Source organism: Danio rerio, chromosome 22 (genome assembly GCF_052040795.2).
Source record: "Danio rerio strain M-AB ecotype USA chromosome 22, GRCz13ab, whole genome shotgun sequence".
Classification (NCBI taxonomy): Eukaryota; Metazoa; Chordata; class Actinopteri; order Cypriniformes; family Danionidae; genus Danio; species Danio rerio.
Genome location: NC_141042.1, coordinates 21,882,617 through 21,908,246, shown reverse-complemented (window position 1 = coordinate 21,908,246; position 25,630 = coordinate 21,882,617). Strand labels below are relative to the sequence as shown.

Genomic DNA, 25,630 nt, shown 5'->3' with positions numbered 1-25,630 from the left:
TGACCTCTGGCATCAAGACATTTTTGCCCACAGAACTGCCGCTTACTGGATATTTTCTCTTTTTTGGACCATTTTCTGTAAATCCTAAAGATAGTTGTGCGTGAAAATCCCAGTAGATCATTTGTTTCTGAAATACTCAGACCAGCCCGTCTGGCACCAACAACAATGTCACATTCAAAGTCACTTAAATCAGCTTTCTTCTCCATTCTGATGCTCAGTTTGAACTGCAGCAGATCGTCTTGACCATGTCTACATGCAAAAATGCACTGAGGTTCTGCCATGTGATTGGTTGATAAAAAATTTACGTTAAATAGCAGTTGGACTGGTGTACCTAATAAAGTGGCCGGCGAGAGCATTTTTTTTTTAATAATGGAGAGACAATGATTTTATGCAATTTTTAGTTGCAGTAAATGAGTATTATCTCACCATCGCTCAGGTGAGTCCTTTGTGTCCACTGTGAGGATATGTCTGCTCAAAGGCTGCGCGGTGTCTGGTGTGTCCTGTTCTTCTCCTATAGGCACTAATTTCTCCTCGCTATCTGGTGAAAAGCTGTCTGTGTCAGGGTCGTACTCATACGAATAGTAAGAAACCTCAGCCACAGAGCCTGGCTCCTCTCCTCCTGCAAAAAAGGGGGTCAATCATGTTGGAGGTCAGTTTTAATGTAGACATATGCATGATTCGCTTCATAAATATAGATATAAATCAGTACTAAAGGAAAGCTAGTGTTTAATGATGACTATGGTGGCCTACTTATATATTGAATTACTTGAAATATGGTGATGGTGTCCTGCAAGTGTATGTTTTTGGTCCACTTTTTTGTACGTTTTTGCTATTGTATTAAATAGGACTGCACAATATATTATTTCAGCATCAATATCACATTGTTATCATTCGCAATAGTCACATCGCGAACATATGCAATGTTGAGTCTGGATTATAAGTTATCATTTCACAGGTGTTTTTGGAGACTTGTTTGTGACCATGTGAGGTTTTTAAGAGCATTCAGGCCTAAGAAATTGTACCGTTTGTAACTTTGACAAATTAATAACGACTGAATTGTTTATACAACGAAGACTATCCAGTATTGTTTTATATATTGTTTATTCAATATCTCTATACCTGAATACAGTTTGACTCATGGGAAAACTATCAAACGCTGTTTATTTAATTGGTATCCTTTCCTTTAATTAGCTATGCTTGTAGATTTGTTTCTTGTATTTTATGCATGTATACTCCCCAACAGAATCATCCCATTCAATTCTTGAGTTCCTTCAAATTTCTTCCAAATATTTATTCAACTCATCTAGTGAAATTGTATTCATATCGGATTATATATCGCAGAATAAAAAAATATTCCAGTGTTAGATTTTCTAACATCATGCAGCCCTAGTATTAAATAGTTTTAAAATACTACAGTTAGCAAATGTAACTACTTGAGGAAAAAAAAAATAATTTATGTGCATAATGGCCTGTAGGGGGAGTTCCTTGCTTATATAATCCAGAAACGCTACCTGACTCCATTAGTCAAGTGTTTAAATGTATCTCAAATGTTAGGAATTCACAGCTTGGATGTTTTAACTAATTTATCTTTCCACAGAGAATGTTTGCAGGGCTTCAATGTAGAAATGTCCATAAATGAGATGCTTAAAATAAAATCCCAGCTTATGGGCTTTTGTCAACACAGCTGCTCAGCAGCACTTAATCATGAAGGATAATAAATGCCTTATTCCCACTCTGAGTTTATACCTGGAATTGATGGGGCTTCTTATTTCCCATGTTATCCTGCAACATGTATACATCATACATCAAATTAAGGTAATAGATAAGTAGCATATTCATTCATTCATTTTTCTTTGACAGTCCGTTATTTATCAGGGATTGCCACAGTGGAATGAACCGCCAATTATTCCAGCATATGTTTTACACAGTGGATCCTCTTCCAGCCGCAACCCATTACTGGGAAACACCTACACACTTTCGCACTCATATACTAAGTTCAATTTAGTTTTATCCAATTCACCTATAGCACATGTCTTTGGACTGTGGGGAAAACCAGATCAACCGTAGGAAACTCACGCAAACACGGACAGAACATGTAAACTCCCCACAGAAATGCCAACTGGCCCAGCCAGGACTCGAACCAGCAATATTTTTGCTGTGAGGCGACAGTGCTAACAACTGAACCACCATGTCACCTTAAGTAGAATAAATGTCAATTATTTGAAATTTATGTGCGTATTTTGAAATATTTGTTCAGCTAGAACATTCTGCTTTGAAAAAACATTGTTGATCAAGGAGCAAAGCTAAACCTGTGACTTGGAAATGCTAAATTTCCGCTATGCGGGTAATGTGGCTTAAAAAGTCGAGTTTCCCAAAACAGATTTGCAAATGGCACCTCAGCCATTAAGAGCTGCAAACAAAATTCGTAATTATCTCAAGCATAAAAAGAACTGTGAATTCCCACAAACATTTAAACAGGTGGCACCTAGGCACAGGAAAAAAGAAAATAAAAGCGGGCCAAAACCATAACCTTGAGAAACCCCAACAACCACAGCCCTATAGGCACATTTTCTCAGCCCAAACACAACACAGGACAAGTCTTAACAACTCTGCAAAACACAGAGTCTTCTCTAATCAGTCTGGGAGTTTTCCAGAGGACACATACGCACATACCTACAATACACTCACACACACCTAGCTGAATGCGCATGTGATATTATGAGCACTTCCAACTTGCCTTAAGTGCTAATTTTGCTACTTAATGGGTTGTAATGTTTTTCCTTATCAAATTACCTTCATTGTAATGAGCTTAAAGCCTAAGGTATACTTCAGTTGTTGTTTTTTTATAAGCACAGCCGAACATAGCCTTTCAAAGTATACACCAATTGATAGTGTACACACACACACACACACACACACACACACACAGACACACAAAACAATTAGTGCATATTGTGCTAATGACAAAATTTGCTGTATCTATATCTAGCTAAATATACTACAGTAATATCTCGCAACCAGTGGACACAGCAGGTAAGATTTCAGATATAAATATTTAAGATCCAAATTAAGCTAACTTTTCCTCACATTTAATGGTGTTTCAGAGGGTGCGAGGTAAGAGACAAGAGACTGGGATGCTAATTATCAGAGCATTAATGTAGTCTGGGCTAATATGCAGGCCTGTGCATGCATACGCTTCTTTGCAAGTAGCTTCTGATCCTGATCGCTGAACTCTTCAACACCTGCCTGTGTGTGGCACACGCTCACGCCTGCAGGGCACTGATGCAGATGTGTTTAAAGAAAAGGAAAAGAGAGGATGATACCTGCAGGAATGAGTATAGGTTCCTGCTCTGGTTCTTCTCCTGTCGCACGCTCTCGTTCTTCTACAGCTACTACCCCCGCTGTAGGATGACAATAGAAAAGTCATTTTAAAAATGCATCCTAGAGCACATTTGCACAAAGAGTCTTTTAATAAATTAGGTATGTTAACTGTTAGTAATAGAGTGTGTTTTTTAAAACTGGGAATGGTACGTAAAATGTTTAATAATGTGGTTCCTAGTTATTTGATGAACTATTTTCAAATGGTGAGGCAACAGCATTCATACAGTATTAGGGGTTGGGATTTTAATATTTGATTATTTAAATTTAGAAGTTTAGTGGGGAAAAATATGTTTTTATATACAAGTGCAATCATGTGGAACAAACTACCAAAATCAATCAAGGAAATAAAAGATTTAAGGTTGTTCAAAAAAGCTATCAAAAGATGGTTGTTTGATGAGGATAATTAGTTTGCATGGTGGACGAGGATGTTTTAATTTATATGTTACTTGAGTATGAATAGGGATGCGGCTGGAAGGCCATTAGCTGTGTAGAAAATGTGCTGGATAAGTTGACTGTTCGTACCACTGTGGCGACTGTTTGTTTTATGCATCATTGGTATTTTGAAGCCATACATTGTTTTTATTTAACAGAGGACCACAATGGAAATAAGCCCAGGGCTTTAATGTGTTTTTATCCTCGAAAGTTTTTTTTTAACAAAGTGTATGGAACACTTTTTGTACAGTTTGTCTAAAATCTGTCAAATAAAATTCAATTCAATTCAATTCAATACACACATGAACAAGTCAAAAAAATAAATTCTACGTAATTCCTGAGGGAAGAAACAAATATATGAATTGCTCAGTGTTTCATATCTGGTTTCTCAGTCTAGTACAATTTTTGGTATATTTTTATCTGAGACTACTTAGACACACAAGACATTAAGGTTAGATAAGGTTAGGTTGGCAGCATCTAAGGACAATGTTATTTTGAGATCCAATGACGATGTGAAATGACGTTGATATTTGGTTGATTTTAGGTTGTGTTGGAAAGTGACCAAAATCTAACGTCGAGCCAACATCCTAAACCAATGTCAAATATAATGTCAAATATTGACATAAAATGCTGACATTTATTTGTCGAGTATGGCAACCAAAATCCAACGTCTGATAGACATCATAGTTGTAACGTCCACACAACATCAAGTTGTAACATCATTAGACGTTGATATTTTGTTGTTTTTAGGTTGTTTTGAGAAAGTAACGAAAATGTAACGTCTGTCTGACGTTTGACATTCACATCAACCTGACCTTCTGGTGTCAATCTGATTTTCATTTCCAAACAAAATGCAACATCCCATGACGTTGGGGTAAACCATGTAAATCTGACGTTATGTTGACGCCCTGTGACTGCTGGGTAGCTACCTGTATGTTTTCTGTATGTTTTTGTTAGAATGTAGCATAAAAAATGCTTAATGGAAATACTAAGATGCATGTAAATTAAAAAAATGCACATGCAAAACTATTTATTCTTTAAAAGTATATATTATAGGATGCACATCAAACAAAGTAATGTGGTTTTGTTGGGAAGGTATTACTGGACAAACCATATTGTAAAATATCTCTAAAGTTATTTTGATCATATTAAAATCCCTCAGCCAAAGTCTGTCATCAAAGTGGTTCGGTATTATTAACTCCAAGAATTGTATTGAGTGGTTTGCTCCAAAAGAGTGGTCTCGTTCCTCCACTATGTACTTATTGCAGTTTGTCTTCATCTTCAGAGGCGAAAGTAATTTATTTTCCTACTGCAGCAAATTCCATTTTTCTTTCTGACATTTGCCGCAAGTTTATCAGGAAGGGCCAATTTTGTTTTCTTTGACTCATTGTATGGAAATGGTGCTTTATTCACAAAGGTTTTTTGCAACGTTACAGTTTTGAGCAGAAGTTTGATTCATATCTTTGGATGGAAAGCACGTCATGATTTTGCCATGTACGATGCGATCCTGGATTAACATCTATGTTGATCCTGCAACATCATTTGTGTTTGAAAATGCAATCCATACCTAATCTCTACCCCTAATCAACCATACCTGTACATTACTCCCAATATCAGAGGGGAACAATAGTTTGATAACAATCATGTAGAGGTGCATAAAGCTAGCCATAAGCCTAACCTCAACAAGCAGTAAACGTATCCCTTAATTCTGATTGGCTGATTGGAATGTTATTCCAGGATCAACATAGATGTTAATCCAGGAGCATGTCCTACTTATTGAAATCAGGTTGGTGGGATGAAAACATGGCTAATGACACTTTTTTTGTAATACACAGAAGAAAATGTATGATAATTTGGTATTGATTCTTTGAAACAGACAATTTGAATTGATTTGTAAAATTAAATTACACCAAGAGGCATTCATATTTCTCAAATCAATCCTTTGAGGCAACAAATAATACAAATATTCCCAATGTTCTCAATTCTCAACAACATTAGCACAGAATTCCCATGTAACATTTTGTGTTCCCCTCTTGATGGCAGTCCTCTGTAAAACAAGAAAGCCCTTTTGTTATTAGTCTGCGCGTCGGAAAGGAATGTGACAGGATTTTTCTAACCCTCTGGCCACCCCTTGCTTTTCTCTGTCAAAGGGCTATGGACAAAAGCGCTCTGTCATTTGGGGAGCCCTGTAATACACCATATACACTGGTGCATGAGCGTATGTATGTTTATATTATCTGCAACTGCGACACCTGAACAGCTGTTCTTCCCAAAGCAGGTACACACAACTCAGTCTTTCAGGGGTTTGATTCCTCAAATCAGGCCTGTCTGAACATGAATAATTGCAAAGTACTGAAAACACTTTGATTCTCTTTGATGCTCCAGTGAATGAGGCTTTAATCTCAGCTTCGGTATAAAAAAAGGAACAGGATGTCAAGTGGCAAGATGCAAATCTCGACTAGACACCAAAATGATGCAGTAGTTCAAATCAGGGACCGGATCGTCAAACCTGCTCTTTTATTATTTTAAAATTTAAGAATAACAGAGCAACAACACTTTTTTTTAAACCCTGGATAATATGAGCAAGGTTCATGAAAAGCAACATTTTGATAACTAAAAGCTGAGCAAAATCACATTCATTGAAAAAACCTTGATTGAATTCAGAATTATAGTCAATATAGATTGAGTCTAACTACAATTCCTAAGCTATTTATTTTGTGTGTTCTGCACTTTAATTCAGCAACATTATGCAGTTTTGAACACTGAATGTTTGATCATGTTAGACCACATGTGATTATTTGTTGGCGCCGCTACCATATTATGGTAAAAATATGGATTGACAAAAAATGGTCAGTCGTAGGAAAAAGAGTTAAGAATGATCCAAAGCCAAAACATTTTAAATAAACTACTTAAAAACTATTCATAAAAAAGATCAAAGAATCACCAAAGGTCAGCTATGTTGAGTGCAAATGAATGGAACAGACCACAACATCTTGGGACAAGGTCTTTCAAAATAGCTATTTAAAACCCAGGTGCAATTCTAATGGCAATTTAGTGTAAAAAGACAACTGTGAGGTCATTTACATTGACTCTCCAGCAAGAACCACTGCACATTAGATGATATCTTTAATTTTTTTCTTTACAAAAAAAAAAAAAAAAAAAACCTTCTCAAGAAAATATATGCAATTTTAAATCATTGTCCTTACAGTAGTAACAAGACTTCTTAGAATTTGTCTTAAGACATTTCTTGTAAATTCTGCCCACAGGTCAGAGGTTGTTTGGGGTGAAACTTCTGTAGTTTTTTCCTCAGATGCCTATGTCTGTGATTATCTGAAAGTCCTGCTCATGAGCCTCTTAAAAGGAAGCAAAAATACATGTCTCTAATTATGCAACAAGGATGAATTCATCCAAAAGTGTTTGGGGAGGGTAGCACCTGGTTCAAGTTCACATGGCATAAATCTTAGTGAAAACGAGTTTAGTAATGAAACAGGTTTGCAAAGCTTAGGTCTTTTAACTTGTTAGAAAGAGTGGGGGTTTCTGTTTATGGAGAAACATCTAGGTTAGGGATCTCCAATCCTGCTTCAGGAAAACTACAATCCTGCAGCCTTCAGGTGATATACATCTGCCGGTTATTTACAAGTTAAACCTTAAAGGTTCAAAAAACCTTTTGTACTTTTTTTGAGATTTTGACAGATTTGTGTGTGTTAAGTATAACTTAAGACAATGTTAGCACCTGTTAACTTTAATTGTGGGGAAAACTAGATAATTTTGAGCTTTTGTCAGCTAATTTCATCTTCCGGGTTTAAAATGATTTTTGTGGCTGGATCAAAATCAATGACGTAGCACAACAAGTATTCATAGCTGAGTATTCTTATCCTATGAGAAGAGCCTGCTTCTCAATTATTCATGACAGCGTGTGCTTTTCGAAGGCAAGACAGACCTGCCAGTGCCAAGCTGTGTGACCCTATGTTGATGACTGGGTGAGACCGCGTCCACGGACCCACGGCACACAGTATTTAGCCGTTCATGAAGGGTTGTATTAGTTTGTTTCCATAATCCACAGGGTTTGTTGCATGTCAGGGCCGATACAGCAAAGCTGTGTGTGTGCTGCAAGCATTTTTGTCGGGAGAGCAGTAGGAGAATTGGAGAATGACTGACTTTGTCTTTTATCAGTTCAGTTCGTTCACATTTAGACACATCGCCATGCTGCTGTGATCGCCTAAATCCTCTAGATAACCAGCAGGGCTAATGGTTGAAATAGGCAGGGCAAGAGAACTGCAGCGCTAAGTCTGCATTCAGACCTGGAGATTGAGGAAGAAAGTCCTCATTTATAGTGTTTAAATAAACACAATTATCTTTATATATGAACAACAAATGTAGCAGTGCATTAAATTACTGTTTATTTCTTTGCATTTTAACTTTGTAAACTATAAAATTATGGGTCTCCTCAACAGTTGTTCGCTCCCCTCCTTCTCCCCTGCTCTGCTGGACACGCCCACTCTTGCCACCGATTGCAGAGCTCCACACTCATTCTCGTACATTTTTTGAAAAAATTCTGAGGTAGACTTGATCTGAAAGTGGGGGGTTTCATGGCACTTTAATTAGCTGGTCGAGGTTTGTTTGATCTAATAAAAAGGGTGAAATTTGCAGGACATTAGCCTCAGGCATCATAAATAGTGGAAAAGGAGGACATATTACATAAGGCCCAGAGGCTTGGTGGGATCCACAGTGAAGTTTTGGGTTTGTCTGAAATGCCAGAAGAATCCTAAATGTAAATTTTAAAATGCAAAACCAAACACAAAATTTGCTGACAGACATTCCAAGAATGCAATCTTTATTGAGGGGGATCCCTGGAATTTAAACTTTATTGAGGGGGACTTGTGCGAAATGGTGGTTAAGTGGTTAGTATGGTTGCCTCACAGCAAAAGGCTGCTGGTTCGAGTCTCGACTGGACAAGGAGGCCTCTCTGAGTGGAGTTTGCATGTTCTCCCCATGTGTGCATATGCCCTGGTTTCCCCCACATTTTAAAGACATGTGTTATAGGGGAATTGGATAAACTGAATTGTCTGTAGTGTGTGAGTGTTGTGAGTCCAGCACTGAGGGTTGTACTCTCAGGACTAGATTGTGGCAAGAAGGATATATTCCCTAATAAAGCTAAGCTGAATAAGACAAAGGAAAGTGAGTGAGTCTTCAGGAACTTGATCTTTACCAGTGTGGCCCAGAGTGAAACTCTGTGCGTAGACCTCACAACTCCTAGCTATGCCACTCTCAAGAAGCAGGATTGGTTAATCAACCTGGTCTAGGCCAGAAGTTTCTTCGAGCTCCACCAACAATGCCCATTTTGGATGTCTCTTAGATACTCATTTCAGGTCTTGAAGGCTCACGACTCTTGTAACTCTAGAACATTGAGCACTACGGGTCTAACTTCTAGGCAATAAATATTTTCTGGCAACTTACTCTGTGGGCAGTGGCTGAAAGGCATCTGTTCAATCCGTGTGCTGTTTCTGCAAGCAGACACTTCCATCTGACACTGGTTCTGGTAGATTTGGCCATCTGAACCACACACTGGCTCGCCATCATAGCCGCAGTCACGATAACAGGTACATCGCTCATAGTGTTCCTCTTCTGGACAGTCAAAAATGTTGTTGCACTGGCTGCCTTGCACAAAGCCTGGGAGTGACAGAGCAATAAAAGTATGTGATAATAAAGCAGATACACTATTAATATTAAGCAGATATAATGAAGACAAAGATATACTGACCTGTCCAATGATTGCGGGAACTTTCCACTTCATTACATGTGGTGCCATCGCAAAGTTCTCGTGCTAGAGGACTGCTCTCACTCACATTATAGAAACGAGTGGCTTCAAATGCTGTCACAAAAATATTTGATGTAAGTTAAAGTGAAAACTTAATATTTCAGGACTTGGACTTTGGTTGACACAATATCAAGTCCCAGCTCACAGTCCTTCTCTAGTTTAATTTCCTGTTTGCCCCTATGAAAATTAACCATGGCTTTACTACAAAAAAACGACAAGTATTTTTTTGGTAGTTATACCATGGTAACCACAAATAAACTATGGTTTGCCTTACAATAACCATAGTTCAACCATGGTATTTTCAGTAAAACTGTGGTTAGGAAATTGGAAATCAATATACTATAAAACATGATTATTACACTTTTTATAATAGCGTCCTCCTACTCTCCTAACTAAATAAAGGCAAATAAGGTCCAAAACATACAAAAAGAATCACTCATTAGAGTCATTTGCTCAAAAACCAAACTGATCTTCCATCTGTTTGTTATTGTGTGTAACCACGATGGACAATAGAGAAAATGTGTTGTGTCCATGACTTTGAAAACAAAAGAACTTGTCATGAGTAATACTGTCTTAATGTTCACTTGGAAACCCCCTAAGGGTCAGGTATTTGTTAGGATTAGCCAAATACTGAATTTAAAAAGATAATGCTAGCCTATGATGAAAAGTTCAAAAGCTTTACCATCTAGAACAGGGGTGTCCAAACTCGACCCAGGAGGGCCGGTGTCCTGGAGAGTTTAGCTCCAACCCTAATCAAACACACCTGAACCAGCTAATCAAGCTCTAACTAGTTATAGTAGAAAATTCATGGCAGGTGTGTTAAAGCAAATTGGAGCTAAACTCAGCAGGACACTGGCCCTCCAGGACCTAGTTTGGATCTAGAACATAGGTCTCAAATTCAATTCCTGGTGGGCCGCAGTTCTGCACAGTTTTGCTCCAGCCCTATCAAGCACAGCTGATCCAAATAATTGAGGTGTTCAAAAGAGTCATGAACACCTTCATTAGTTGGATCATCTGTGTTTGATCAGGGTCGGAGCAAAACTGTGCAGAACTGGGGCCCTCCAGGAATCAATCTTGATACCTATGATCTAGAACAATCGTCTCAAACTCAATACCTTGAGGGCCGCAGCTCTGCATAGTTTAGCTCCAACCACCTCTAACTTACATCTGCTTAATAGTCTTGAGTAGTCTTAAACACTTTGATTAGTTGGATCAGCTGTGTTTGATTAAGGTTGGAGCAAAACTGTGCAGAGCTGCGGCCCTCCAGGAATTGAGTTTGAGACCTATGATCTAGAATGAGCTTTTGTATGGAGGTGTAGGAACCCACCTGGTTCATAATAATCATAGACTTTCACTGGCACTGGAGCTGTCTTTCCCACAATATACTCTCTTACAGCATTGAAGGCCACACAGGTCATGCACTGACTGGGGATCTGTGGATGAGACAAGACCTAAGCACACTTTACAATGACAATTCTTTCAAGAGTTCACACTTAGCTAATGATTGATTATAAAGCTTGTTTGGCATGCTGTCCTGGGAGAGAGCCCTGAGCTCATAAGATCCTCGAGCCTGGGGCTCCCTCCCATTTGCAGGGCGAGAGGGGAGTTTGAGCTTAGGTAGGTCTCGAGAACTCCCCTGCTTGTTTATGGCAAATGGCAGATTAGGGATTGCTATGGAGAGATATATTGCAGATTAAGGGCTTCTATGGTGTCGATTTGTTTTGGTCAATTTACCTATGTTGCATGTCTTTGGACTGTGGGAGGAAACCGGAGAACCCAAGGGAAACCCACACAAGCAAAGGAAGAACATGTAAACTCCACACAGAAATTTCAACTGGGCAGGTAAAGACTTAAACTAGTGACATTCTTGCTGTGAGGCAACAGTGCTAAACACTGGGCCACCCTGCCACCCTGTCAAGGAAAATGGGAGGAATAGGGGTGGAAGGGGGGATTCTTCAAGACAAAGGTGACTAAGGTAAGACGCTCTGGTTGTTTATTTTGAGTTAGGAATCATCTGATTAATGAATTATGCATAAGCTAATGCAGGACAAGCTGCGGTCAGTCATAAGCATGCAATCCTCTCGAAAATAGTTTATAATTAAACTTCACTTAATATGCTACATTGACAAAACACCTCAAGCATTTTAACATATAGTTGTCATATTGTGTAAATCTTGACACTAGCACTACACCAAGCTGTTGTTATCCAACATTAACTCACCTCATCAAAGTAGAAGAGAACCTTTCGTCCATCTACTTCGTACCTCTTCAGCCCCACTCGCTTATCCAGCAAGAGCTGGGAATAAAATTATTTAGAAGGATGATAATATGCAGTACTGTAAACAATTCAAACTTTAATACAAAAGCTAACATGTATTAAAACAAAAGGTTCATCATTACTACATGAAAAATACCTTTGTTATACATTTTCTAGCAAACCTGACAATTAATTAGGCTACTGTAACTAAAGATATAAACCAATATATTTTTTTAAATAAGCTAATATATAGCAAGGTATGTTAAATGCAGTAAAAGTGGAAAACCTGCTTCAAAAACCCTTTCTATATGTAAAAGTGGTTTAAATAAAATCTACCAAACATCTGATTGGTTCATTTGAGGTTCAGGTCAGACTATTTAATAGAAGAGCGAGTGCTAGCTGTAATGTTAACTATAGAATACCAATGCACATTACCACTGCACATTTGTGTAGAGTTGAACTACAAAGAGGGACCATCTTTGTATCTTAATTCTTACATTTAGGCTGTGCAATCGTTTATGCCCTCGACCTCTAACTTCCCTCTGTCTTGTTTCCTCAAATTTACCTCATTGATTACATCACACAAGTGTCCACTACTTGCAGAACACCTAAGTGAGTTTAAATGGAATGCCCTAAACCCATGAGCATTTTGCAACTATGCTGTTGTGACCTCACAATTGCCTTGGATTCTGGGACATGTAGGTTTTGGAGTGGACACATGAAGCCGACTCACTCCCTCTGTCAAAATCGAGGGATCAAGGGTAGATCCATGCAAACTTTCATCATTCACTTGATGAAGTGGAACGGACTTCAAAATAGTGTTAGGGATTTCCCTGAGGGGAAAAGGGAAGGGATGTTTGCAAGTGCGTATCTAAAAGTGAAATGAAACACAGCCTGAGTATCTCTTACCCTTCCTCCCGTTAAGCATTTCAAAATATCATATTTAGTTTGGGCCCATTTAGCATTGTAACATAGTTTATCTTATGCCTGTGTGAGTGAGAAAGAGAAAGGTGGCGAGCACTCGGACACGGTTTATGAGAGGCCCAGTGTGAGCTGGCGCCGCAAGGACAAATTTGAACATAAACACACACACACACACACACACACACACACAAAAATGCACAGTATGACTGTAGTTGAATAAATGACCAATAGTGATTTGATTTGTCCAAAATCCACAGCAGAGAGCAGAAAACGCCTCGCTTGTTAGCAATGCCAGAAGAAGAAAAAAAATCTAAAAAAAAACAACTCGTTGCTTCAGGGACCAAAGTTTGTTGTCGTAATTGCAACATTTACAGCCTTACGCGTTAATAACACTGCTGACTTCACCATTCATTGTAAAAAATATTGATTTTCACTGTGGAATATATGAGAAGCAAACATTCTTCCAAGCATGTCCTCCCCCTTACTATAAATTAAAACAATGAGACATGACGATGTAAGCAATCTCACTTCCCATAGCGAAACAAGGAATGTGAACAGCCGGGGTCGTGTAATAAACATGGAGCCAGCCAGAGGTGGCCGTGTAAAGCCAGCTTGTTACTGGCTAATGGCACTAATGAGACCCGTTCCACCACAGTGAGCTTCGGAGTCCGTTCGCGTTATATGGTCCCCAAGGTAGCATTGGTTTACAAGCATGGAGGACATGAGACCTGGGACCTATAACATGACTAATGAGGGACTATCATTTGACTGGGGACAATGAAAGTGACCTAAACCAACCTCCATTTACACATAATATACCCCCAGCTGGAGAAAAAAAATAGGGCTTTTTGACCCCAACCCGCCCTAAAAGAATTCCTGTTCCAGGCTGCTGCTATGGATATTACAGCCAATATGAATGAGTATTATTTTGCTTATGTTTATGTTTATATTTGTGTTCGTGAGAGAATGAAAGAGACTGATAAATTCCACGCCTGCTTCCTTTGAAATAGCCTCCAGATGTAATCTCTGTCCATCTGCCAGTAGGACACATGCAGAGAGAAAGAGGGAAAGAGCAAGACACTGTGTCCTAATACAGAGACACATTGTCAGTCTTGCTTTCTACAATAATGGGAAGTTCTAGAAGAGAGAACACACAAATAAAATAGAGCAACCTTACCCTCTCCAAACTCTCAATATCTGCACGGAAACCAGATAACAGAGGGACTTCTAGGACAGCCATGTTGGATGAACCAACATGTAGCCACCTGAGGGGGGAATCCAAAATCAGTCTAAGACTGTTCATCCATATTAAGAAAAGTGAAATAGAATCTATAAAATCCTTCAGTCTGTGTTTTTACCTGGTGCAGACCTCCAAAGTAACACGGTAGTCCAGGTGATCTTGGTGGCCTGCAGGGTCCTCGTCGTCCACAGGAGCCCTTCTTTTGCGAGTCAGCTCTGAGCGGTTGTCAGCACGGGAACGTGTGCGAGGAGATATGTGTCGTGAGGATGGCAAGATGTGTTGCTCCTGCCTTGGTTCCTTAAGGTCAACTTTCAACTGAAAAGCTGGTTTGGCCACAGGATCGGGTACATTGTAGGATACATCAATCTGGAGGATGGAGAAAAGAATATGATCAGTACCCTGAGGTCAGAACACACTGGTTTTGTCTCACAATTTACATGGAAATTAAGTGCTGAGGTATGACATATTATCTGTTTAATTGGCAGTGATTTGTTTGACAGGTCAACTACAAAAACAAGAGTCAAATTCATGGCAGTCACATTTACACTTGCTACAAATACAAAATTCAGTTACTCGAAGGGAGGACCAAATCTTCCTTATGTAGATTTAGACCAAGCGGCAACCTCCCGCTCTCCCTCAGGAAGCCAATACGGAAGTTACTAAAACTGCATTTCATCCAAAATTCCGCTAGTCCTGGCCGCTCCTGGCTCCAAAATAGAGCAAATTTCAATTGAGCCCACTGTTAGAATGGCCAACTTTACAGCTGAAAAAAAGATGTTTACAGCCTTGTACAAAAAAGATTTTGGTTCATACAGCTAATATTACCCTTCATGACAACTGTGAGGGGGGTGGATTTTTTTATAACTCATCCGTTTCCTTTATATTAAGTTATATTAAGTTTGCATAATTAAGGGAGTGGCCACTTGAGTGACAGCTAGGTCTCGTTGGTCACCGTCACGTCACCACAGCTGAATCCTGAAGAGATAAGCCACTGATTACGGAATATTTATCGTATTTCTGTGTTGTTTTATGTGGCTTTACACAGTCAACTGCCTTTTGGACTTGTTTCCTACAATTATTAGATGGCATGGCATGTTGAGTGCACTTAATTGTGCTCACAAACCATTCACGTGGCCTCTGTTTCCCAGGTGAGTAAAGTTATATACTTATATACCATCTCTATACATGTATTTGTTTTATTTAAAATTTATCGTTTATATTTATATTTAGAGCTGTAATGCACTCCATAATCTGACGAATTGATGAGCTGTAGGCTCTAGAACCGTCATCTGAAGAAATCATACAGTGATATGCTGGATTTCATCAATAGTCTTACATTAACTAACACAGACTATATCTGAAATGTTTGGAAGTAATTCACGTTTTCCTCCTGTTGAAAAACGTCATAAGAACAATGTTTAGTGGCTCAATGTATTACAGCAGTGTTTTTACAAGTCTAAACACTTTATTGATATAGTATACAACCAAGCACAAGTGCTCAGAATACAAACGAGTCACAGGTGATAAAGTATTAAGCGTTCTCCCCAAAAAAAGTGTGTCTGAACCAGGTCCAAGCAAACTGTCTGCAGGTGTCTGTAGCTTCGCTCACTCTCCGCCTCTTTGCCATTGTTTAGTATCCCGCCGTGGGCGTGATGACCAGCGAACAAAATGACGACGGTTTGCCGCGCCAACTTGTGGCTTCTTTTGCGCTCTTTAGAAACCTATGGGTGACGTCACGGATACTACGTCCATATATTTTACAGTCTATGATTTAGACTCCATGGTTTATCTTGCAAATTCACAAGGCTGACCAACCAAAATAAGTTTGGTTTGAAATAAACGTTAGTCCTTTTTCACACTCACTAGCCACCCCATTAGGTACAACTTGCTAGTATTTGCTAGTACTTGCTAGTGCTATAGATTCAGCAAGGCCTTGTTTTTAATTTTTAATTCTCTAACTTTGATGAGCGCATATGTATTGTAGGCAGCTTCAGTTTTCTGTTCTTGGCTGGCTTGAATGGCGCTCAGCGTGCTCTTCCTCTGTTGCTCTAGCTAATTTTCTTTAAGGTTTGATATATACTTTATTTAAAGATAATCTAATGCAGACCTCAGTTGTAATATTTGATTCAGCGTTCTGTCTGGTCATTCTTCTTTGACCTCCACCATCAATAAGGCATTTTGTCCACAAAACTGCAGCTCTCTGGATGTTTTCTCTTTTTCAGTCAATTCTTTGCATACCCAAGAGATGGGCGTGCACAAAAATTTCAGTAGATCAGCAATTTCTAAAATATTCAGACTAGGGTTGGGTTGATAGATGGTGCCATCGTCCATCATTGATGGCCAATAGACATCACAATGCTGAGCCGGCATCGCAATCCTTCGCCACGCCCCTGTCACAGCAGCAACCCGCTCTCAAGAAATACAAACTTAGGCCCTGTTTACACTAATACGTTTGTCAAGGATGTACCGCTGGATCGTGTCTTACTATAGTTGGTAAATGTGATATTTAATTAATCTTGTCTCTATCTAGCGACTCTGTATTTTGAATCTATTAGGTAACGTGATACAGCGTCAGTACACTGCTTCAATCTTTTGCTTTATGCTTGTACTTAGTAATTTTAGTGAAAACCTCAGATACTGTTGGTTGGTTCCTGTTGGTTGTGCACCTTTTTTACCAATCAAGTTTGTCGACACGATTATTACGACACAGATCACTCTGTTTATACATGCCAGAGTCTGCGGAAAAAGTGATTGACCGGTAGTAATTTGTGTGTAACTTATCTTTATTTATTTATGATTTGGTTATGGGTAAAACAAAGACCATGCAGGTCAGGTAGTTGAAACATTAGGCTACAAATAATTAATTAGTTATGAATAAATTATTAGAATCCATCTCAATGTTTTACATTAGACATCATACGATGCCAAATTGTTCGACATCGCCCAACCCTAACTCAGACCAGCCTGTCTGACACCAACAACCAAACCACATTCAAAGCTACTTTTGTCACCAATCTCGGTTGGTTGGTCTGATTAGATATTTGTGTTAACAAGCTGTTGAACAGGTTAATGTGGCTAGATAGTGTAACCAAACCTTATTTAACAATGGCAGTTGTAATTTTTTTGCCCAAAATAGTGCAAAAGTTTGTAATATTTAGTGTGAGGAATTTTGCTGTGACTTTTTTTTTTGTGGACACTTAAAAGATTTAATTTTTTCCTCCATACAACCTGAGAACAGAACATTCTAGGTCAAGGTGCTAAGGCAGTCCTGGTTGTTTTTGTGGCCCAGAATGAGTCTATTGTTTCTGAGGGAATCTTACCAAAAAATGTGAATGTACCATCCTATCTAAAGGGTAGATTACAGGAGAAAGAACATACCCCTGGCATTCAACTGCTTAAGTTTTACCAGATCCTTCCATTTTAAGGATGGGAGGAATGTGAACATTAGTACAGAATTTCCCCTGGAAAGAGCGCTTGCTGTCGCCAAAGAAGGATTCACTTCTAGATGAGGAGGACGAAGAGAACAATCGTTTATCCATGGAGAGAATGTGGGATTCGGTTTGCCAGAAACCAACAGTACCTGCATTAGACAGCAGCCCTCTCCTTTAGCGCTGACAAACAGTCCTGTTGGAATGCTGGGTATCTGAACAAAGAGAGAGAGAATGCAAGACTTATCAATCAGTTTAACGGCGCAAGTATAAGCAAATACATTAACCGACTGGCCCCTGTCCAACATCCAAATTACACGCATTTAAACTGACACTGCTAATCACAAAATGGGGTGATGTGCCAAGCAGATGCTGAGAAGAGAGGCATATCAAGTTCAGGCCTTCACTAGAAATACCTCTCCGACAGCAGAATGTCGAGATGTCAATAGTGTTTGTTGCGGATTTTTACCACAGCTTTTTGTAGAATCTTCTTGTTGTCCCACTGAAGTTCAAAAGTTTCTTGAAAATCCAGATTAGTGGAAGCCAGAGATATAGTGAGATTTACTCCGCCCACATATGACAGGATCGCATATTCAGACAGAGCCTGCAATGCCACACAAGTGTCCTGTAGTTGAATAAAAAGAAAAGAAGCCCAGGTTTAATAGAGCAGTTCTACTTTACTGATACTATAATCAGGGTTCATGCACATTTTTACTACAAAAACTCCATGACTTTTCCAGGACTTTCAAGTCAATTTTCATGACCTAATGTTTAATGTAATGTCTACATATACTTGGTTAATTATAAGAAACGTTTACATTTATTATAGCATAACATAAAACATGCAATAGTTCAAATTATTTTTATATCTATGTAAAATAATTGATTCTTACACAGCACTAATAATGTGAGAGCATGTTTTGGCCGAGAAAAGAAGTAAAAACAACTAAACTCCATTCCAATATACAGATATTTGTCAAACTAATTTTAGATGAAGGTAATAGTTTATTAAAGTAGTAATAGTTAACAATAATTATAGTAATAGTAATATTAGTAAAACTACTTCTATTTTAAAGCTGCGATCACACTGCACTTTTCGCTCTAGACTTCCAATTATAGGCAAGCAAATGCGGCAGACCAGAAACACAAGCACATTATTTGCATTTCACTGCATTCGAAAGCTTAAGCTTGGTGAATTCTTTCCTGCGAAATCACATCAGGTGATTGCGTGAGACCAGTAGAAGATCATTTAAAATAATAAATCTAAAATATGGAGCAATAGCTTACTTTTATAAATATCTAATCATATTATTTAACCCCGACCCTTTTTGCAGCATTGTCCGACAGAATTTTGGAAGCACAAGTGTGACCACAGCTTAAGTCGCTTTGGGCAAAAATGCCTGCTAAATGTAAATGTAATTTCCAATACTTTTCCAAAACCTTGCAGGTTTTTCTGTTTTTCCAAAACTTTTCCAGGCCTGAAAAAATGCCATGTCAAAATTCCATGACTTTTCCAGGTTTCCCATTACTGTATGAACCCTATACTACTTGGTGTAACCACTACCCAGCATTATGATTGGTCATTTTAACTGGACTAAGTTTCAAGTGGGTCAGGACAAAAATAAGTAAAATATAACTATAATCCATTTTTACCATGATTTACTGAAGACTAAACTGTAAGATACAAAAATGTTTTTTAAACAAGAATCATTTGAGGACATTAAAAAAACATAAAAACAAAACACTTGTTGTCATTATAAATCTTTATACTTCAGCAAAATCCTTTAAACTTCTTGTCAAAATTTTTTGAATGCTTTACATTTAAATACATTTTAAGATAAAGACTCTTAATCTATTTCAATAAGCACAACTCCGATAAAGTGTGCCAGTTCAGTTTTTTTTTACTTAGTTTTTATTGATTTTTTAGGAACATATAACCAGTGGGAACAGACAAGCAAATAAAAATAATACATATATACATAAAAATACATAATATACATACTTATATAGGCAAATACATCCATTTCACACATGTATATCCATATACTGTACATACATGCATAAAAATATTAAATTAACCTCATCAAAATAAATATATAAATAAGTATAAAATAAAATATACTAAAAGGTTGCCAAACATATTTTCACAATGATACATAACCTCTAGAATTATGTAAATGTTTAATTATAAATAATTATATTCTCATTGAGGAGAAAGCCAGCCATTTACTCCATTTCTTTTCAAAGGTTTCTAATTGTAATCGAAGTGCATGTGTCATTTTTCCCATTTCCTTAACTTCTGCTATAATTTTGAACCATTCATCTTTAGTTGGTGGCTCTTCGTTATACCATTTCCAGGTTATAGCTTTTTTACTTGTTGCCAAAATCTTCTCAAATAGATATCTATCTTCCTTTTTAAGATTAATAGGAGTACCTCCCAGATAAAGTATGCCAGTTTAGTTTCAGGTAGTTATACACTAAATGATGATGGAACATTATTTTTATACATATTTTGATTTTCACAGAAGACATTAAAATGAAATTTTTACTGAACATTGATGGAACATTATTGAGTGAGGCTTGCATTACTTCCATCCTCATTACTGAATGGTGTTGGAACATTATAATTATACAATTTTGACGTTTTAATTTTCACAGAAGCATTAAACTGACGTTAAAATAGTCATTTTACTTTAATATGCATTTTATTTTCTATTTTTATAAAAAAAAATAATAATTTGGAAGCAGACACTGAAATATGACATCTGATCAGTACAAATTGTGCTTAATTATCATCTTAGAAATCAAATTATAGGACTTTCGGTTTAGCGTCCGCCATGTGAAGTCGCAAAGTCGGGAGCTCTGCAAACTAATTCTTAAAATTACTAAATACATAGTTATAGCCTACTTCAAGTTTATTGCTGCAGCTGCTAGCTTGTTTTGTTGACTATTTCTGAACTTTACGCCTCGAAGTCGAAAGCTCCGCGTCAGAAAAAGACATATTTGGCGAGCTCTAATGGGCCCGCAGTCGGCCAAAGATGAAACCAGCATGTTTGATGGGGCTTCAATAATGGCAGTGATCAAATCTTTGGAAGCCGGAATTCAACAAAAGTTTGACACGCACGCGGCTGAGTTCCGAAAAGAAATCAAATGATAGTTTTTTTTTTTTTTTTTGCAGTTATAGTCTTTTGGCAGTTAGCTTAAAAAGTACATCAATAACAAGCTATTGAACATGGCTGGGATGTCACGATACTGGAATTCAATACCAATTGGTACTGACATTTTAAAAATGAACATTTAAGCACTGTGGAGCACGTTTTAAAGCCATGATTCATTAGCGGGTGGCTCGTGTGTCAGCCTATAGACAAACCAGCTGATTGACTTGACTTTGAAACGCTCCAGTGTCCTTGTATCTGTGGTTACAATCAGTAAACAGCAGTGATTCAGTGAACTGATGACCTTCACGGCCAATCACGGTCTTTTCTGTTGAGCATGTGAACACAATGGCAAATCAGCGCTGTTTAAGAACGTGCTCCTCAGCTCTTAAATGCTTGTGGTAAATGGACGTTTTTAAAATTACAGTACCAATTGGTATCGAATTCCAGTATCGTGATACCCCTTGAACATAGTTGATTCGTGTTCAACTGTAAGCGTTTGATGGATAATGGAAAAATTGTACAAGCTGTAAGGAATTCATTGCATTGTGAAATGTTGCACATTTTAGCAAATGCAGTTGATTATATGTAGACAAACAAAACATCTGCATAAAATTCGTTCTACACACACTTCAAAAATCTAGAAAACCAAGGGCTGAAAAACAAAATATTTGTTTTTCTTACCTGTGTTGAGGAAAAACCACCCAGGGCGTTCCTTTGTTGTGACAACCATTTAACTACAGGAAGAGCTGAAGCCACATCACCCAGAAGTGTGTAGGTGAGTAGACCATAAGCTGTCATCTCAACTTCGGCTGACACAACTAATAAAGCAGAACATAGATTACTATCTTAATTACTGTTGGATAATCCAGTGGTCCTCAGCCCCTGGGCCGCAGATAGGTATTGGTCCATGGATCAATTGGTCTCACAAGAAATCATTAATTATTTCAGTTTTATTTATTATCTGAGTCTGAATGATCTTTTTGTTTTGAAAAGTCTTTTATTTAAAAAAAATACCATATTCTCTCGTTAAATTGGTCACTTGAGCACCCAAATTTTACCCACAGCCAGCAAACGAGTAAGAAACAGACGTCTTTGGAAAGTTTCTTTGCTTAGGGGAAAAAGCCCAATGAAGGACCCACAAACTGCCAAGGAATGGATCTGCTACCCATTTGTCAACAAATCAGGCAAATCCACCATGTCTGTGCAAGATCATCTGCTGGAGATTGCAAATGATGACCCCTTTTAGGGGTCGTTCGTATATCGCGTCTTTGTAGAGTTCACGCAGGTTCGTTATTTCTAATGGAGTGGCTCGCACCTTCCAAACGCACACAGTTGAATGAATACCGGGAGTGCACTACAAATCACGTGTCAAAAACTGACCAATCAGCTTCAGCTTGTATGGAATATACACACCCAAATACTGCAGTGCTTTGTAATTTTCTCCATAAATGAAACTTGTATCAGAGTGACAGCAATGTTTTGTCAGCTTGTCATGAGAAAATGGTTAATGGTCACCTAGCAAACTACCCCCACTCCACCCCCCCCCCCTGCCCTCCTCGATAAAATCATCAAGTGTTAATTGGTCTTCAGTGATAAAAAGGTTGGGGACCACTGGGTAATCAACTGACCGATTGATTGACAGATACCTGACTGGGAGAGGCCATCGCTAAATCCCATGAACGTGTCCTCATCAGTTTCTGTCCTGCCAGTAAGACTCCAATGAGTGAAACCATCTGAAAGGATGCGAGAATATTTAGTCAACAGCATGCTAAGCTTAACCATCTACTATCTTTTGATAAAAGTTGTTGAAGTACCTTGAGTAATGGCCATGTGATTAAGTCTTCGTAAAGCCAATGGAGCATAAGGACTGCGAAGTAAAGTGAGTGCATATGCTGATAGAGCGGTTGTATATGGGTCGTCAGCAGAGTAAGTGTTGCTCTCCAAAAATGCCTTCGCTTTAGCCACAGCAACATTTTCCTCCTGAATAAAAGCACCATTTAGAATAACCCATAAGCAGAGAAGAAAGGTCTTAGCATACTTGTAAAGGTGTATGAAATGACCTTAAGATTTGGCATATTTAACAGGTGTTTCTTAAGCTGAACTTACAAATACCCTCAGTACAAATCATTCCAATCCTTCAGCTTTTTCTCCCTAAGAAACATACAACTTATGTGCTAATGATCTTTCATCTGTTGAGCATCAGGGGACTGACTTTTATCTGTACCATATGTCCTTTTTCTCATGGAACCTGGACGTTAGCCCTGAGCAGCCATGCACGCTAATCTTCCCGGTATTCTTTTCATCAAGTTGATTTGAGAGAAACAGATCTTTGAAATGTCTCATTTTATCTGTAGTTCGAAGGCTACGATGCTGCACAATACCAAAGTGACACATCAGAGAGCAGGCGGGAAAAACCAACCAGGCTAACTTAAGGGAGAACTTTATTGGTAATGAGACATTAGATTGTACAAATGACTGAAGCGATTCAAATCAGAGCTGTCAAACAATTATACTATTAATTTCATCCTGCCGATCTCATCAGGTAAGGTCAGTTTGAATAAAACTTAAACTTGCATGCTAACATAAACTTTTACAACCTTAATATATCTACAGCATTTTAATGGAATTGTCAGATCTTGTTTAATTTTGAAGAAAGGAATGTATGCAGAGAGAAAATTTCTAAAGAATTCCATTGTCTCTGCATGTTCTTATCGTAAATCTTTACAATTAGACAGCAAGCTTCCATATTAGATTACCTATCACAAAGCTGAAAGAAATACTGTTGATTCCCTGCCAGGACATCCATCATCTTAAGAAGCAGCAATACCCTCTCAACACAGATCCCGGAAATTTGCACGAAAAAAAGTTGTCTATGAGACCTCACTGAGAGGCAGTTTAATGGGACACAGCATGAAAAAAATGTGGGAGATCTCTCACCTCTGTTGTAATTCCAGTTTCCATAAGAGCCACCACCACATACGCAGTCAAGGAGATCTTTCCATGAATCCCACCCTTAAAAGGAATTGGACAGAGCAACCTTCACCAGAGTGATGACAAATAACACCTCTATCCCAGCTTCCTCAGTTTGATGAGAGCTTGTAAACCTCAAAAGCTCTTGGCTTAAATAAGCGATGTTCTGAACTGTTTTTGAAATGGTTCTTTCATGATTTATAGGAAGCATTTGAAACAAGCGTAAACATTTCTTTGACTAAGCTATTCCTTTCGTGTCTTGGATAAACTGCTAACATATAGAATTCCTAGGTCAGTCATGCAGTATATCTTAGATATACTGCATAAGATCTAGAAAGATAATCCATTTATGTACTGTACCTGAAGGTCTTTGTTGAGTATTCGGCCCATTGCTGGGAATGATCCTTCATCCTTTTGATTGGATATCAGCCAGGATTTGGCAGCATGCAGTTCCTCTGGATCAATAAAGATGAAACCCCGTGACTGGGCAAATGATTTCAGTACGAATGCTGTCAACCTAGAAGTCCAAGAGGTGACATGTATCAACACTGACCACTTGAGTAGATTGTAGGCAATTTGAAAAGAATCTTGAAATGTTTTTCAGAAGATATAGCAATTGACACGGTCAAACAAACTGAAACTTTTGCTCTGCAAGTCAATGTAGAAACATATGGCGAACAAAGGAGATTTTCTTGGAGAATGTGAAATCATGTATGTTCCTGCATGCAAGAGTATTCAAAGTATGGAACTGCATAGATAAACTGAAACATCACAGCAAGGGTGAACCTTGACAGATTTTAGAAACAGCTAATGGAAATGCTGAGTGACTTTGCCTTGTAAATGTTTTCACCTCTGTGAGTCAACTGAACCAGTGCTCTACAAACATGCAAACCATGTGCTGATTTGTTTTAACTGCAACATGGCATGTCATGACGGCATTCCTGAAAGCGGCCAGATGATGATACAAGTGACTTAAAATAAAGGCCAATAAATAAACTATAAGGGAGTTTTTCAGCGACACAAGTTGTATGGATGTCAAAACAAACACCAAAACCAGAGAGTCCTTGCAGGCCTAGCCTTGAATGTTATATTCCTCAAGAGATGCCATAAGATTGGAGCATTAAGCCTGCAAGAATTGTTGTATTGTTAGGTAATACTGTCAACACTTTAACTGCCTGACCCAAGAGTAAAGTTTCTAGAAAATGTTTGAATGACATAAAGAGGAAACGAAGTGAAGGGTACACCACATGGTTCTACTAGTTGTGCTTGCATTTAGACATTAAGTAAGAAGTTTGCAAGGTGCATTTCTTACAATATATCACTTGTAAGAAGTCGCCTTACCTAATGCTGTGGAATGCTTGGAAATCTCTGCCAGGATTCTCAAGGCAAATAGGGTTCCTAAATGATCCTGAAACATCTGTGGTGAACCACTCCAAGCATGCAAAAACAAACTAAAACTAACCTTAAGTATATCAGTTTGCATGTGGTTTTAAGGCACCAGAAATTGTTGACATCAGAAATTTACTTGGATTGCATTAAACTGGGCTCCTTCCTCTCTAATAGCAATAACTGTTGACCCTATCAGCATATCACTCTCAGTATATCGAAAAGAGTAGCCAGTATACTTATTTATAAGTCTTCCTTTAGAATTTATTTGAAAAAAAACATTTTTAGGAGAACTACTATTTTATCTCCTTAAATTTTGCAGCAACCTAACAGGAGTTTGGAAGATTGCTGGGGGTTACTGAGGGATGCAGGGTAGATTACTGCCGCATGTGGCTCACATTGGATCCAGACATGCTGATGCCAGTGAGTGATGCCAGAAGATGGGTTGCCAGTTCTGGGTGAAAGCCTAAACATCTCCGCTTTTGAAAACATCCTCGCAGATTACAAAAGTCTGCTAAAGCTGCACCTTCCTTCCAGGCATTTACAAATAAAAGTTTCCACTGTGTTCCAGGACGTTAGCTGCTCTTTCCACTGAAGCAGATTAGATTTGAAAGCCTTGGCATTACTCAGGCACCA

At 38.3% G+C, this 25,630-nt stretch overlaps 1 protein-coding gene across 5 annotated transcripts in view; it reads right to left on the bottom strand.

Moving 5' to 3' along the window:
• Window positions 1-25,630, bottom strand: part of cpamd8 (C3 and PZP like alpha-2-macroglobulin domain containing 8) — a 57,870-nt gene that overhangs the window by 2,163 nt on the left and 30,077 nt on the right. For all 5 annotated transcript variants that reach the window (XR_015521933.1, XR_015521934.1, XM_087304275.1 and 2 more), the window contains 15 exons: window positions 23,969-24,125; window positions 23,576-23,650; window positions 22,453-22,618; window positions 22,285-22,371; window positions 21,320-21,456; window positions 17,950-18,105; window positions 17,633-17,695; window positions 14,171-14,418; window positions 13,990-14,077; window positions 11,853-11,927; window positions 10,959-11,064; window positions 9,575-9,685; window positions 9,271-9,483; window positions 3,324-3,401; window positions 427-619 (listed from right to left, as the gene is read on the bottom strand). Coding sequence is in view for 3 of the 5 variants with exons in the window: in XM_087304275.1 (XP_087160401.1) it covers window positions 427-619; window positions 3,324-3,401; window positions 9,271-9,483; window positions 9,575-9,685; window positions 10,959-11,064; window positions 11,853-11,927; window positions 13,990-14,077; window positions 14,171-14,418; window positions 17,633-17,695; window positions 17,950-18,105; window positions 21,320-21,456; window positions 22,285-22,371; window positions 22,453-22,618; window positions 23,576-23,650; window positions 23,969-24,125 (1,953 nt within the window). In the remaining 2 variants the exon portion in view is untranslated. The remainder of the gene's footprint in view (window positions 1-426; window positions 620-3,323; window positions 3,402-9,270; window positions 9,484-9,574; window positions 9,686-10,958; window positions 11,065-11,852; window positions 11,928-13,989; window positions 14,078-14,170; window positions 14,419-17,632; window positions 17,696-17,949; window positions 18,106-21,319; window positions 21,457-22,284; window positions 22,372-22,452; window positions 22,619-23,575; window positions 23,651-23,968; window positions 24,126-25,630) is intronic.